General features: G+C 33.2%; 1 protein-coding gene across 6 annotated transcripts in view; it reads right to left on the bottom strand.

The window, feature by feature from the left end:
• LOC149783476 (uncharacterized) overlaps positions 1 to 17,703 on the bottom strand; it is a 298,719-nt gene that overhangs the window by 84,527 nt on the left and 196,489 nt on the right. For all 6 annotated transcript variants that reach the window (XM_089931706.1, XM_089931711.1, XM_089931709.1 and 3 more), the window contains 6 exons: positions 17,341 to 17,601; positions 15,956 to 16,081; positions 13,419 to 13,445; positions 12,735 to 12,903; positions 11,158 to 11,321; positions 3,106 to 3,186 (listed from right to left, as the gene is read on the bottom strand). In XM_089931706.1, coding sequence (XP_089787832.1) covers positions 3,106 to 3,186; positions 11,158 to 11,321; positions 12,735 to 12,903; positions 13,419 to 13,445; positions 15,956 to 16,081; positions 17,341 to 17,601 — 828 coding nt within the window. The remainder of the gene's footprint in view (positions 1 to 3,105; positions 3,187 to 11,157; positions 11,322 to 12,734; positions 12,904 to 13,418; positions 13,446 to 15,955; positions 16,082 to 17,340; positions 17,602 to 17,703) is intronic.

Here is a 17,703-nt window from a genome sequence, read left to right as displayed (position 1 = left end):
GCAGAACATTTATAAATGTCCAAATGTACAGTGGTCCCTCACTATTAAGCTCCAAATTATACTACTGCTATGCTTAAAATCCAAATTATGCTACTGCTATGCTTAAACTCCAAATTATGCTACTGCTATGCTTAAACTCCAAATTATGCTACTGCTGTGCTTAAATTCCAAATTATACTACTGCTATGCTTAAACTCCAAATTATGCTACTGCTATGCTTAAACTCCAAATTATACTACTGCTATGCTTAAACTCCAAATTATGCTACTGCTGTGCTTAAATTCCAAATTATACTACTGCTATGCTTAAACTCCAAATTATGCTACTGCTATGCTTAAACTCCAAATTATACTACTGCTATGCTTAAACTCCAAATTATACTACTGCTATGCTTAAACTCCAAATTATGCTACTGCTATGCTTAAACTCCAAATTATACTACTGCTATGCTTAAACTCCAAATTATACTACTGCTATGCTTAAACTCCAAATTATACTACTGCTATGCTTAAACTCCAAATTATACTACTGCTATGCTTAAACTCCAAATTATACTACTGCTATGCTTAAACTCCAGACATGCTTCTGCGTGGGTTCGAGTCTCGGATTCAGCCAGTGTGGTTATGTGAGAAAGCTTGCCAGTAGCTTCTCGTGGGTCAGTGGTTCTTTCCGAGGTTTTCCCGGGTTCTTCCTCCACCATTAATATTGGCCGCCATGTATAGCCGATCATGTGTTGAAACATGGCGTTAAACCCAACAACAACAACAACCAGACATGCTTATGAATCCCATTAGATTACTAAAAAGAAAATGAATGTTTTTCTTCTTGTGTGCTTTAAATGAATGTACTACATATATAGCAAAACTGTTTCCAAATGCACTGAGTGGTCTTAATGATTAAATTCAAGCATTTGTGCATACAATCTGCACTAAGAATGTCACCAAGGTGGAAATAGAAGTACACACATTAGAGATTGTGGAAAATGCATATTTCTATCATTAAAATGAATCTGTCTATGCTATTTTCAGTCATGGTACAGGATATAGTGGTTGCCATTGATGTCCATGCTGTGGCTCATAGTGGACAGATGAAGTTTAACTACAATAATTAGAAAGTCAAAGCAATAATAATTATACCTAAGTGAATGTCCAATAAATCACATGGAATTTACCTGTCAGCTGTGCTACACTAAAAGGTACAGAATGCTCTTTTTAAGTTGCACACAATGCCATTTAATACGCAAAGAAAAAGTGTAAAGCTGCATCAGCAATCTGTGGACTCCAAAAGTACAATTAAAAGTAATAATAATATAAAGTTAAATGCCTGATGATATGCATGTAAACAGCAACAACTACAAATGGGTGGGGTTACTAAATTTTGTTAGGTAATAAATTTTTGATCGTACAGTTACTGCAGCAGTCAATTTTTCCTGGATATTTATCTTTTGAAATTTAATGGAGATGCCTACTGTTATGAAACTGAGTTATTAAATGAGCATCTTGTGTTGAAACAATTGAATATTCTGTATAATAAATAGCCTCTAGTTTTTGTACATCAGTTTAGTTTCAGCTGTATATAAGTAGACTTTCTTCTTACTCATAGTTTTCCTTTCTTGTTTAACTTGTACAACAATACCCATTAGCTAAACATATCTTCCTGTATCAATAATGTCTTTATATCCCTCCAAAATGCTAAGCTATGAATATAATAAGGCCAAATAATCTATCTTTAATTGCATTGGTTGCAATTATAATGTGGCATATAATTTTAATGACCTCTAAACATGAATACTTGGTAGAACTTATTTATTTACTCCAAACTATAGGTGGAATAGGTCTTGGCTCCAAATTTGTAAATTCCACTTATCTGTTGGTTTTAAGTCATTCATACTAATTCTTGTTTTGATTATTTCAGCAATGCTGGTTCATTCAACGTTTGATTTATTAGGAGTCTGAAGCTTTTAGTTAATTATGACCAAGCTGGACTATGTAACCCAACCAGAAATAATAACAAAATAAGAAAAGCACACTAAAATCAATTTAATTACCCAATTATTTAAATAAATTCTACCTTAAACGAAAGGAAAATAACTGTAGCACATTTAAAAAGTGTCTATTTTCTATTGATCAACTCCATTTTTGGAGTTTGTAGTAAAAGCCACAAGTTACATCATTCAAAAGTTACTTAGCATAATGTCTCATTATTGCATACAAGTTCAAATTATGGAGACAAATTAGGAGCCTGTTTATATGGCTATTACAGAGTTGTGCAATTTAAATCTAACAATTAATAATTATAAACGATTCATTATGCAATCTCAAAATATTATCAAGATACTCTTATGATTTGTATCTGTTCTATAAAAAATATAAAATAAACAATATTCAAATTAAAACCAAACTAACAAGAATGATTAGTCACTATTAATTGACTGTCACTTGCTGCATAAGTGGAATGAACTAAACAAAGTCACAGGTACAAAGAATTACTGCTCTCACATGATATCAAGCTATTATCTCTAAATAAGTGCTACAAAGAAAAAATATCAAACTTTGTACACATTTTATATTTAATAAAATTGCTTGGTCACAAGCAGTTAGTTTTCTTTTAAGTTTTTTATTATTCTTCTGTACTTTGATTCAGTTCTTGGCTAATAATCAACTATAACATGGTTTCACATTGTTAAATGCCACATTTTAGTATTGTTATGTACTAGTGAAACACATCCTTGTTCAAAACTGATTAAGTGTGTTACTTTCATCACTCCCATGAATGATCCTGTAAAGGGGGAACAATATGTGTCACAAAGAAACATAATAAGTGGCAACATCAGAAAGTCATCCCCTTTATATGCATGCATTGAGTTTAACAGCAAACAATAATGGAAGTTAACAGAATCTAAAGCTAGCCATGCAGATGAGCACATGTAATTTTTAGTTATGTGGTACACATAATTTAAAACCAGTTCTCATCTAATGTGAAATGTATCAAGCTCATTAACTGATACAGTATACCATTTGCTGCTAGCAAGTGGTGGCACACACAGACATTAATAAACTCACTGTATATATTTCTCAAATAATGAATACCCTGTTATGATTCTACCTTCACTAAGGGTCCGGTACCATTTGTCTCCATAGTATCCACAGTCTGATTGACGGAAATTACAGGTTGCACTGGATGGAACTGAAATCAAAATAAAGAAACTTTAATGAATTAATAGGGGGCCAAAGAGTCCCCAATATTATCCTCCTGGCCAAAATTGTACTACTATTTCCAAATCATGCTATAAAAAACACAAAAAATCCAAGTTAAAGTGGCAGAATTAATGAAAGAAAATATCCATTTGTGGAAACTGGCATGCTTTTGTGCATTAGGAGATTTAGAGGGGACTACTGGAGATATGGAGGAAAAAGGTGTCAGTCGATTTGTTCTGTTCAAATTAAAACAGACCCTCCTAAAACTGTTCTAGTACATATGCTCCTGTTGGTGACTCTTGTTTACCAAAAGTTTATCGACTAGTCGAACATAAAACATTTTGCATGCACATGACATATTGATGCAAACAATGTGGATGTAAGAATACATGCTGAATTTGTGCTGGCTGCATAGGTCAAAGGAATAAAACTGAAAAGCAATGGCTCTTTTCACAGAACAAGCTGATATCACTCTTTGCATTTTAGTATTCTGCAGACACTACAGACCGACAATACATTAATGTGTGCATTAAGTAGTAATTTTTTTTTAAAATATAGGAGCAACTAATGAAGGTAAGACACTGTTTTGTATGCACATTGTTTTAATGATGTATTCCCTATGAAAATCATTTGAAGCTAATATGGTGAACATCTCTGCAGCTAACAATTTATTACAAGTGATTGTCTTACCACAAGATTATTCAATTCTGCCTATTTAACTTTTGCATAAATCCAGTGTGTGGATTTAAAATAATACCAATTACAATTATGTAAGTATTTACAAAATGTGAGTCATTTGACTCAGATGGTGTTTAGTCCATTGTTATTGTTATGACTCTTGACTGGGTCTTTTTTACTTCTGGAAGTAGAACCAGGTTTAAGTTGGCACAAATCATCTGATATGGGCGCTTTAGGACAGCAAGAGTGACTTTGCAGTTATTTATGGGTGGACTGTTTCCAGATGTATGTGCTGCACTGAAATTTTCTCTGGCTTGCTAATGAGTGTGTGATGGGCAACATTTTGGAAATCACTCTAGTTCATTTAGACATTACTTGGTCTGCACAATGTACATATCCTTTTCAGATTCCTCATCATCCTCATAAACAGTTTACATTTGTGCAAAATTTGTCATCATTCATGACTGGGAAAGCTACACTATCATGTTATGCCATTATCTCAGCTTTCATTCTGAATGCATGCAAATACAGTGTTTAAGACAGGATTTACTATATTTACAGTAACTGTTGGAACTATTTAAAAGTTAGTGTGCCCTAAATGATATTTAAAAACATTTTTGTTAATGCATTGTAAATGTTGTGGATTTTTAATTAAATAGTTGTTTTTTGGACAAATGTTTTGGGACAAATATACCCATCAGTGAGCTTCTACAATAACTTCTAATCACTAATTTGATTGAATAATGCAAAGTGTTGGTTGAAAAGGTCTAATTACCAGCTTTTTATTCACCAAAAGGTTTCATATTCAGGTAAAAAAAACATCTGATATACTGACAAAAAATGTATATCAAACAGCTGTACCTATAAATTACACAACTATTTAAGTCCATATGTGATTGTATTTCATCATCTTGAAAAGCATATAAACCAAAAAAATGATCTTTATAATACTTGTGTACTGTATTATGACAACACTACTTATATCAATGAAAAGTGTTATTTAACAATTACAAAGATACAGACAATGACAACTGTGACCTACATAATAGTTGCTATCACAAACATGAAAATCAAGCACTAAACAATTTTCTATTCACAGTGACTTATTGCTTGAAATATGTGCTTCTGAGTAATAATTTATCAGTGACAGCTTGCATTACTGCGATATCTGCATAGGTGAATATAATACCCACACTTTCAATCAAAATTTTACAAGTTTCCTTGTCTCCTTGTCTTTATTTTTGTACAAAATGCAAACAGGACAAATATTCCAAAGAAGGAATAATGCATCTATGACATTCTATCAAAGACTGAAGATCTTTTATTTTCATATTACAAGGTATATATATATATCAGTATGGTGTACAAAACTGCTCTTTATTTGTATTAAATTTTGGCATGCTATTCATATATCAGAAACCTGCGCTTCGAACATTATGGTGGCTGTCAAATCATCTGCCCATGAGTGAATCTATGTTTGTAGGATTCAGACAAAAATCACCTGGAGGTAAGTCAGGGCTGCATGGAAGATGGGGTTGAGTTTAGAGGACTGCTTCTTCAAAAGGTCTATCATGATGGCAGACTTATTTGCCTTTAGATTGTCTTGGAACAGATGAATACCTCAGGTATTGATACATAGATGAGTAGACTGGCAGTGTTCCATAACTGTTAGCAACACTTTGGAGGCAAAAAGATGACCAGTGACTCTAGTAAAATCAGTTAAAGGAACCTGGACAAATGGACCTTTTGCACTGAATATGATGTGTATAAAACTCTTGAGACAGTCCATCTACACTGGGCAATTTTGTTGTCTCTGATCATTTTCTCATATCCAAACTTTATTGTTTTCTCTTGCATCAGGTTTGAAAAATAAAATGTTTCATCACTTTCATAACTAGCAAGTAACTGCTTGGCAATTTCAATACAAGTCAGTTTTTAATCAACTGTCAACAAATGTGAAACCCATCTTGCATGAGCCTTTTTGAACATCAAATGTTTCTTCAACATCTAAAAAACAACTGTTGAATTAATTGCCTTAACATAAACATTTTCCAGTGATTACTTAGCATCTTCATTATTTCCCTCTTCACTGTAGCCACTTCCCATCCACCAAATGCAGACAATGGTGTTCCAGAACATGGGTCATCTTCCATGGATTCATAGCCACAAAATAAATAAGTGTCACTGTGCATATAGATTCACAAAAGTTTGAGTTAATTGTAAAACAGATATTGGATTCAGAACCTTGCATGACTTCATGCACTTCAAGCGTACAAAATGGTACTATCTATAAAACACAAGAGAATAACACTGTGACAGCTACATTGTATAAAACTTGTCATACACATAGAGGGGCTGAACTTTTTCACATGGTTAGATCATATTATCTGTAAATATGGACAGGATGAGAATACCCATGCTAAATGCAGATATATGCTGACATCTACACCAGTAACTAGATTATTACCAAACATGAAACAGCTCTTAAAGTCTTTGACCAAAATGGCTCAAGCAATACAATTAATACCCCTCAAGAGAGTGTCAGGCAATTACATGCTCCATCAATCATGACCATTACAGTGATGGCTTAAACCATAATGATTTCTCCATGTGTGTACATCAAAAAACAATTACTAGGAACCTGAAGGCCCAAATTGAAGAATAAAAACTACAGCTGCAGGCATTAAGACAGCACAAGGAAGGATTAATGAGCAAGTAACCTCAAGTGAAGCCACACTTCAGACAGACTAACAAATATCAACAATGTCATGCTCAGGCACAGACAGTCACTATACCAGCTGAAAGAAAATGTAAAATGACCATGCAAGTAACAACTGATACCCACAGAAATCCTGCATTGCAAACAACAGTACCCACCCCCCTCTCAGTCATGTGTCACACCTGCAACAACAGTAAGTGTACACCCTGGCCCTCAGCTCAGACAAGACTGTTGCCTTCACCAACAACTAGCATTTCTCAGTGCTCAGACAAATGTGTCAACATCAGCTCGATTAGCTCACACAAACAAGACATCAATTTCAGCACCCCTCCCTTCAAGAGAGGTGTCTGAAATACAACCCAGAGTCTAACACATGAAATCACAAGCTAGAAAAGATAGGACTCTAATAATTGGCTCCTCAATATTGAAAAGTATAATACCAAGGAAATCCAAATTATTATTTTAATAGGTGGAAATGATGCCAGTGACGAAAGATATCAAAACTTTACTGTATGCTGCTAGGTATTGCAGCCCAGACATGTGTAAAATAATGATATCAGGACTACCTCCTTGTGTGGACACCAGGATGACAGAAATCAATGATCTGATAATTGTCCTATGTGAAGACTTTAACCTACAGTACATCCCACAATACACATCTTTCTTTCTTCAGAACCAGGATGTCAACCTAAGCCTCTACCACAGAGACAAAATTCATTTAATTAGAAAAGGAACCTATCAACTACTGAGAAATATTAACACGTATGCCCCCATTTTCAGGCACTATAATGAAGAGTACTGTCTCTGCTGTGGAGAAAGTGGGCATGAGACACAGATATGCCATCATGGCAAACAGATTGAGTGCTTCAGATGCCATACATATGTACACAAACAAAGACTCTGTCAACCAATTTATTATACGTACTAGGAAGCTGGCAAAGAGGAGAATGCCAATGCTTAATTTATAACATCTTAATGTACCTAGTGAGACACTTGACTCTAACTATTCAATGGACACTATTTAACATGCAAAAGTTATTGGCTTTTCAGGGTCTGTATGTGACTCTGAAGACACTAATATATATAAACATTTAAATATGGAAATAGGATGTCAGAATGATAAAAGTAGTATGGAGTCAATATCAGTCAGTAAACCATTACACGATGACATACATATAATTGAAATGAAACTAAATACAAAAACTTTTTACATAGGTCACTTAAATGTACAAGGTATAGTGGGAAAAATAGACCAGATTAAGTTAATGTTGTCTTCCAAGGAAAATAATGTACATGTTTTAGGACTCGCTGAATCCAAATTAAATGCTAAGCATAATGATAATCACTGTCGAGGCTACAATAAACCATTATGCAGGGACAGAGAGACAACAGGGGGAGGTCTTGTTGTATATATTAGGGAAGACGTTAATGCAGAAAGGCGACTTGACTTAGAGTCACATGAAATTGAGAGTATCTTGGTTGAAATTTCTCAGAAGAATGCAAAATCATCCTACTTGGTTTCATTTACAGGCCACTTCCTCCAAAGCAATTTGGAATGATAACTTTTTGAAACAAATGGAAAATGTTCTTGGAGAAAGAAACATAGTCAGTGATATAAATAAGGACCTTCTCAATATTCAAATAAGGAACAAATGGATGGAATTTATTGAATCATTAGGCCTAGACCAGCCGGTAAATGAGCCCACAAGGGTAACAGAAAAATCAAGCACTCTTATTGATCACATTTATACCATGGCTTTTGTTAATGTACTGAATGTTGGTCTTAGTGGCTACTATCCTACAATATGGGGTAATTCAAATGATAAATACCTAGCAAAGCTGGCACAGCATCAAAAAAGAGCATTTGGGCTATATAAATCCAGAAAGAAAGCAAACGAAAATTTAGCCGGGAAGTAAATAATATTACCTATTAAAGACCGAATCTGTTTGAGAAAAGCCAAATTAATATACAGGATATCCCATAATAGTGCTACTGAACATTTACAATCACTATTCCAGTATAGGCTACCTAGTAATACTCCCTAACTGTGATCCATGTCTACCAAACAGTATAAGATTCCTGAACCAAATAAGGAGTTATTTAAAAACAGTTTCCAATACTCTGGAACTCTGTTCTGGATTAGTATTCCAGTTGAGATTAGAAATGCCCACTCTATTTCCTTCTTCCGAACCCAATATATCCAGTGGCTTCAGAGATGCAGCTAAAATAAATAAATTCCTTTGTATGAGGGCCTCAAGGTAGATTAGTTCTTAGCTAATTGTGTTACCCTACTTAAATAAGGTCATTATTGTTATTATTATTATTATACATGAAGATTGTCTTTAAGTGCACTTATGATGTATGTTTCAGCGGATCTCCCTATGTACATTGTATACATTATAATGTAACATCATGTACGACAGCTGTGCTCTGCAGGCTTTGTCTTTGCTGTAAGTTTTCTGTCCATTTAATGAGCCAAAGATTTGTGTGTTTAAGGTTGATGTGATGCTTTTAAATAAAACTGCACAAGATATGTGCTAAAATTCAACCGATCTTCTCAAACAACAATCAAATGAACAAGTTAAACCAGTCTGAAAATATCTGCAAATGTAAAAAGTGAAAGAACAACTTGTGATGTAATAATTTATATAAAAAAACACCAAATAAGAACAACCAACCAGATCTTCTAAAGTCACAAAATGCCTTCCTAACCCAATGTACAATAATCCTATAAAGTAAAACAGATCTCTAGATAGGTACTGAATAAGCATGCAAATAAACTGACTAAACAATATTTTCAAAGTATGTAGGCTTTTATTGAACTATTTAATCCAAAGTAGTCAGCAGGAGGAAGAACCCGGGAAAACCCCGGAAAGAACCATCGAGCCTGGAGAAGCTACTGGCAAGCTTTCTCACATACCCACAATGGCTGAATCCAAGACTCGAACCTACACAGACAGAGGTGAGATGGCAGTGATCCGTAACGGAGAGCACTTTAGACCACTCGGGCACTCAGGGCCCCTATTCACATAAATCCCAGAGTTATGGAAATTTCTTTAAATAAGAATGAAGATATAATTATCAAGATTTCTGAAATGTTTCATATTACAACCAAGTAGTAAGAATGTTATTATTAGTAGTAGCATCATGCAATAATCATGTTGGATCATAATATTTAATTAGTCAACTGTTTTTACTGATGCAGCCAACAACTCGAAGCATTTTATATATTATACCCACCATTATATTGTTAGCTTTCATTACAACATTCATTACAACACAATATTCAAACTAAAATAAAAAAAAACACATGTTGAATCATAACATTGATTATTTTATAATGGAATTAATCAGCTTCTAACTCAGCATTTCCTGGCAATAAACATTGCACTCTTTCCCAAAACAGTGTCTGGTGGGTGTGACATTATCAACAATGATATGTCCATGGTTCATACAGTCTTAGAGAGTTATTTTTCAAGGACATTTATGTTTTCAAGGAGTTTTTGTCTGAAGAAAAAAAAGACCTTTTCCATATCTTACCTTTTTTAATTATGTATAAATATTTACCAAAAAGGAATGAATATATATATATATATATATATATATATATATATATATATATATATATATATATAGCGAGAGAGTGTGTGTGTGATTTGGATTTTTAATGTAGCTTTAACAATTTTTCAGTCATATCACTATGATGTCTGCAGTGTAGCAGTTTATAGTTATGTAGCACTAGGGCATCATGCCGAAGACATGTAACATGATGTTCCACCCAGTCACATTATCCTGACACCAGGCCAACCAGTCCTAACACTAACCTCTTAATGCTGAGTGCCAAGCAAGGCAGCTGTTCGTACCATTTTTGTAAGTCTTTGGTATGACTCAGCCTGGGATTGAACCCACTACCTCCCGCATCCGAGGCGGATGCTCTAACCATTAGGCCACCGGAGCAATCGAGAGAGAGAGAGAGGTATTAGTACAGCAAATGGAAAAACTCCATCTGATAACAACCAGTGTTATGTGTCTTGAATCCATATTTTATTTCTTTTTTTATTCATTTTGGACAGTAAATAAACAACACAAATTGTAAATTGAAAATAGTATAAAGTTCATTCACTTTCAACATTACGTGGTCACTCATGTGTGTTCAAGGAGATTTCAGCAAAATTCAAGGAGATTTTCAACAACTTTAAGAACATTACAAGGAAAAATAATTTTCTTTTTACCGTTTTACAAAAAGAACTTGTTTTCAAGGTGATCTCTCAAATTCAAAGATTTTCAACACTGCATAAACCATGGGAAAAATGTTGTAATTATTGCTCACTTCCTCCTGTTTTGGAATTTAACTGCACTTGAGGACATGAGTCAATATTTAATCTGAAAGCATAGATGTTTTTTCTAATATAACTCTCGTATAAATTTGACAGGGTGACCAAAATAATACAAGGGAAGTAACTCTTCTAAAATAAAGATGTCATGCTTACTAAATTAAGAGTCAAGATTCTTTGTCTTGTGATTGCAGAACCCAGTTATGACTAAGAACCAAAAGTACTTACCACATACTAGTCCCATGTTGCTGTAATAGCTGTATGGGCAGTATGAATCAAACTGTATAGTACAATTGTCAAGATCTCTTCCTCCATATGGACAATATATGCTGTTTATAAGTGTTCTTGGACCATAGCCATAATAACTGCCATATATCCATTGTCCATTGTAACTGCAGAGAGAACAAACAGAAATTATAACTACTGTAAAACCTGATTTGATTGACCTCTGCTATGAACGATCACCTGCTATTTATGACCACCTGATGAAAGCAACCAGTAACGACAACATTTAGGCAAAATATTTCAACACTGCTATGAATCACTGCATCTTTTGCAAAATCAGATACAAATACCACTGACCATCTTTTTCATCTTTTGTAAATAATCACTGAGGAATGTCTGCAGGTAAAATGCAGATTCTTCTAATCCAAATGAAAACAAAATAAATAAAAGGAGTTGAGTGTGGATTCTGGTTGCCATAAACCTATGTGTAGTGTCAGTCATAATAAAGAGAAAGCCATGTACTTATTATGATCAACCATTCCTTCTCTAAAGGTAGCAGTTATAGATGTACATAGTTCAGAGGTTTTACTATTTCTTCATCATGTTGCAAAAACTCTAGATATTTGCAGTACTTACAAATACTCTCAATTCAAGTATTTTTATGCTTAATTCTGAAATGCACATAACCAACATATAGTCACATAACTGTCAACTATTTGTGAAACAATTTTATCATAATATAGGTTACAATGATGAATATAGATCAACCAAGATCATCATCCATCCAATTAACTTTTGTACTTTGGCTGAACAAAATCTTAATTTTACAACAAAATTCATTCCACTTCTGATTTTGGCAAGCTGGTTGTTTGGTGTCTCCTAAGTTTATAATAGGCAGATTTTTCTTTTATTATCTCACAGCAATCCACGCCAGCTAATTGTTTAAACCCTGAAACTGTCTTGGGTAAAGAAGGAATTTTGTCTAGTGGCAATGCCTATACCTTAATGTGTAATTGCTTTGTATTCCAATATATTACCGGAGTTAATTAAACAGGTAATTATTTAAGGTCACTTTCTGGAGAGTAAACTAAAAATGAGTTATTACAGTATTACACTTATTTTCTAAGCATTATTTCTGAAACCTTTTTATTGTATTTTGGAGATATTATTTAAGTTCAACCATATTTATAAACTTTTCAAACAAATTATATTATTTTATTACATCTGCATCTATAATTTACAACAATGGTCCCTTGATGACTACAAAGTAATTATTTATTAATGATGCTATAATCAAATATACCAATTTACATAGTACATGATAAAACTGCTTTAATTTCTTGTCCAAAATTACTTTTTTTAAATAACTAAGTGTGTCCCAGGACTTATAGCATCCCAAGAGATAACATCATTATGGTATTTTTATTATAAGTAATAATCCGGTAATCTTTATAATTTTTTGTGCAAGTCAGGATGGACAAGGATTAGAGAAAATAGTGGAACTATCGGTTAACAGTGCTAACTACAGGTAACAGAGTAAACTATATAATATAAACAAATACAATTTTTTTTAACAGTACCTGAATCCTAATTCAAAGCAGAATGTTGCAGCAGTGAAGAAGTCATTGCTATATCTGCTATCACAGACAGTTCCCCATGTTCCATTCACCAGAACTTCCAGTCTTCCTGAGTACTCAGAGTTCCCATTCACAAGTCGTACTCCCTTTATCACTGGTGTGCTGCCATTGTCTATTCAGGTGTAAATAAAAGTAAAAACTTCCTAAATTTTTTCTTAAATAAATTATAAATAAGGCTTCTTTCAGATTTCTAAACCTTAACTAGTATCCTCTTCATTTAATCAGTAAGATTCTGGAGTAGCCATATCTTAACTATGTAAAGTTTTGCCGTTCTTTAAGAACCCTATTATTTGAAAAACTTAACTGCTTCCAAATCAATACTGAAGTGTTCCTGTTTCTTTAAAAAGGCTTCCTTATGCAATAAAAAGAATTAGCACAATAATTTTATAAATCTGAAATACAATGAACACAAGTTTAATATTTTTACATCTTTTCCTGCTTCTATCCACTTGAAAAGAGAAAGCAATTAACATAATGAGTTACTTTGTGCATGCATATGGGAAATGTGATATCTGCTTTAACACATTTTTTTTATTTAAGACAGCACCAATCTGAGTGTAAAATTTACTTGTTAAGATGAATATAAAAAGATTCCTCTGAATACTGTCAACTTTGCAAACAACTCACCTGGAACGGTGGAATTTGCTTCTAAATCTGCAAATAATAATATAACAGTAATTACAATCATAACATTAATAAATTATTATAAAATCCAGACCTCCCAACCTTATGTAAACAGGGCTGATTTATTTTAGAAATTTCACATTGCAATGAAAATCATTGCTTCAACCAATAAGCAAGACTCAAATCAACAAGACATGATATCCAATAAACATATCAGGATCATAAATCAGCAAGACATGATATCCAATAAATATAACAGGATCATAAATCAACAAGACACGATATCCAATAAACATACCAGGATCATTTTTGCCCTCTAGTGTAATTCCCAAGAATATAATGTGTCTCTGGTAAACAACACATCATGTAGTCATGATAAATAATTAATATACCAACAGTGGTTCAAATGTTATATCCCAGTCCAGGATAAAAGTGGCAAAATTAATTTTTTTGTCATGACTGCAGCACAGGTTGTGCTTTTTGCAATGCAACACACCACCTGGTCATGATATATAGATGGATAAAGTTTCATGAAAAACTTTCCAACTGTTATAAAATTATCAGGTGGAAGAGCAAGTGTGAAAAGGATGGAATGAAAATGTCATAGCATGATACCCTTAACTTAAAACAAATGACAGTTTCGGAAGCCAGAAGAATCCATATTCTAAGTTGTTAAACTTTAAAAAGCATCACAAAAATCAGATCAACATGAAATTCTTCTGAGACCTTCAGCCTTCCAAGCAAAGTCAGTTCAAATCAAATATAAATTTGAGCAATATAGTCCTCAAAGCTAATAAAATGGTTACTCAAAGGGGCACAAGTCTGTCAAATATCATGAAACTCACACAAGAAATTTTTAAAATTAAGTTTCACAGCAAATTTGGTTTAAATGAAGAAAAAAACTATGAATGCATTATCACACTCATCTCAGAACATGCACAGGAAAAACTTCAAACACAATTTGGTTGGAAACTAACTAAAATAAATGTTAGTGTTCACATGCCAGCAGTATGCAGATTGTAAATCAATAAAGAGCCAGAACTCTGTTAGAAAAAGTCAAAATCTAATTATCATTGAAACTAATCTCAACCTTGTTGAGACGAAGCTTCAGAGAAATTAAACCAAAAATGTGAATTCTAGTGTGTACAAGTCACTGGCATGTCAATTCCAAACTCAACAAAGCAGAATAACTCTCAAAAATACAGGCTAGAGTATATGCTGATGTGGTCATGTAGGCATATTTACTCACCTTAAATTAAATATTAATCATTGATCTAAATTTTATTACTATTATAGTTTAACCAAAGAATATTCAAGCCTGAATATTGAATGTTTTGCACTTTAAATATCTAAAAAATTCCAGAGGATTTTTTTTTATTGCTATGGACTTTTGCACTGGTATCCAGGTACTAAACAGGGTGAAGAGAAGAGCATGTCAGGTCTTGTTTTTTTTTCAACATGCATAGCTTACACTCTGACATCACAGCAAGTGACATTCAAATCAGTTTGTATTGGATCACACCTTTAGGTGTCCACATACTTTAAAATAGAGTTTGGCCACATGTGTTTGTCAAGGTATGTAAGTAATGAACTTCCAACAGAATATGGAATTAGGAAGATCAAAAAATGTAAATAATCACCATTTAAAGATATGTATAATCAAATTCTAAACACAACAACTGTTACAGAAATCGGTACTGAATAATTGGTACATGACCCATATGATTTTAACTATCCAACTCATCAAAACTCCTGTTGAAATAAAGCTTGACAAAGTAAATATGAATGAAATCGAACCAAAAATGTGACTCCTATAGTATCCACAAACCAGTGTGATCACTATTCCAAGTCAATGAAGGACTATAACCAGTGTGATCACTATTCCAAGTCAATGAAGGACTATAACCAGTGTGATCACTATTCCAAGTCAATGAAGGACTATAACCAGTGTGATCACTATTCCAAGTCAATGAAGGACTATAACCAGTGTGATCACTATTCCAAGTCAATGAAGGACTATAACCAGTGTGATCACTATTCCAAGTCAATGAAGGACTATAACCATGTAAACATAGTACAACATAGTTACAGCCTGGTCCTCAATGACTTTTCCCTCTTCTTCTTGATATGAAAGTTAAGAGCAATTTTGGTTGAATAAACTGACTTGGAGGCATTCTCCAAGTTGATTGAAGATAATAACATTAACAAATACACATCAAATTTGCTCATAATTGAATTTATCCTTGCTAATTTTTCTAATTATGGACACAGACCTGTGACTCTGAATAAAATTTGTGACAGATAGACTAGTTAGATGTTTGTGTGCATGGACTGTCCCTATTGCTATGTTCAAAAATATTAATTACAACTTTTTTTAAATATCTGAAATGTTCAAATTTTCAACATTATACAAGTTTTCTTAACAAAATTTACATGACAAAAAACAATTATAATTTTTAGGATTGATGACGAATAAAATGATTAGATGGCACAAACATGTATAAGCAGTTCAGCCGATAACATTATCACAAAAAAAATACCTGACATGTTGATGGCAATGCAAGTTTGGTCATCCACTTGATAAGGAAGGAACTTGCAGAAATACTCTATGTTTGAGACTGCCCCAATTCCAGATGTATTTGTGTTGACACAGCTCTTTGCTATAGCTGAAAAAAAAAATTGGCAAATTTTTCACACTGTATTGATCTGCTGAAGAGTTATTTCCCTGCTTTACAAAATTTTACATTAGAAAGCCTTTTCTAATGATAAGTATGTCTATATGTGTTATGGTTTAATAGCTTTTCAGCACAATAGTGACTATAAAAGTCAGGGTCTAAAAATGAAAATACAAAGAACTGCAAACAAATTTGGAAGATAAACCCTTAAACATAAATGTAAACAAAAAGTACGATAAGATAAAAGATAAAAGTCAATATTCTAACATTCAATAGCATACTTAACATGCAGGGTCAAAGTCTGTTGCAGATACCATATTCCCTCAAAGGTTAAGATTTTTTCTGATAGTCATTATCATTTAAAAAAAGTCATGGAGTTCATAACAAAATAAAATGAGAATATTTACACCTCTTTTAAAACAATGTATAATAAGGCCTCATAAGTTTATGTTGAGAAAAATACAACTGCAATACAAGAAATGCACAAGAAGGCTGGTTCATCTTAGGGGAAATACAGCTAAAACATGAAAAAAAATGTAAGCAGGTCTGATGGGTATTTATTTCAAGAAATAAAACTACAAGACAACAAACAATGTTTTGACAGTAAGAAACTGAAACTGTTCAGAGACTTTACAATATTCATAGCCAAACAACATGTATTCATTGTCAACATTTGCTCTTAAAGTTATGTTACTTCTGTAAAATTTTGGGCATTTTATGATAAATGATAAGGTGTCAACATTTCTAACCTAGAACCGACTGGTTAATTATGTTCATAGTTTTGCTGTTCCGGTGGATATAAACCTTTCTGTTAAATTATTACAAATCCTTATAGACAAAAAATTAAAATAAACTTGCACAGTAAATCTCTCTGGCAATGACAATTAATAATCACTATGGAAAACATTACAAATGATCTCCTAAAGACTGAACAATCCATTTTGACAATCAACCCCCCTTTTTGCTATGTAAAATCAGCTCTTTGGTAGTAGTATTTGGTTGGATTTTCATTCCCCTTGCAGCATATTTAATTTATTAGATGACTTATATACTTTTGTTTTGGATTAATTCCCTCTGTTGCACGACTGATATTCTGCTTTGTAACATAGCTGCATAACGATAATGGGTGGTATTAGCAGAAATATATCAAATATATCAACTATGTGATTTTGAGACCCTAATCAAGTGACTAGATATTAAATAAATCAATTAAACTGCAACATTACTATTAAATCCTGGATAATACATACCCTCACAAGATTCTCTGCAGAGCAGATGTTGTTCACCCATCACACAGTCAGACATGTATGAGCCACACAAATATGTTAACAGGGGATTAATGCATGTTGATGCTGATGGTATGTTTGCAAGCAAAGACCAGATATTGTTGATGGAAAACATCAGTTGGTTCCCAGCTTCAGTGACAGATGTGTGACCTGTAATGCTGGGCATGATGACACGTTCAAAACCATATTGCAAGCAAGTAGAAACTGGATTTGAGTAGCAACCATCTGTGAAGAGCATTTGAAAATATTTCAATAAACTGAAAATTTCAAAGCATTTTAAAATTATGTTAAGCATGAATAATACAGTAAAATATGCTTTTATCAAAC

This window comes from Sinohyriopsis cumingii, chromosome 14, assembly GCF_028554795.1.
Source record: "Sinohyriopsis cumingii isolate HCF-2022 chromosome 14, ASM2855479v2, whole genome shotgun sequence".
Taxonomy (NCBI): Eukaryota; Metazoa; Mollusca; class Bivalvia; order Unionida; family Unionidae; genus Sinohyriopsis; species Sinohyriopsis cumingii.
This window is presented reverse-complemented; position numbering and strand designations above follow the sequence as displayed.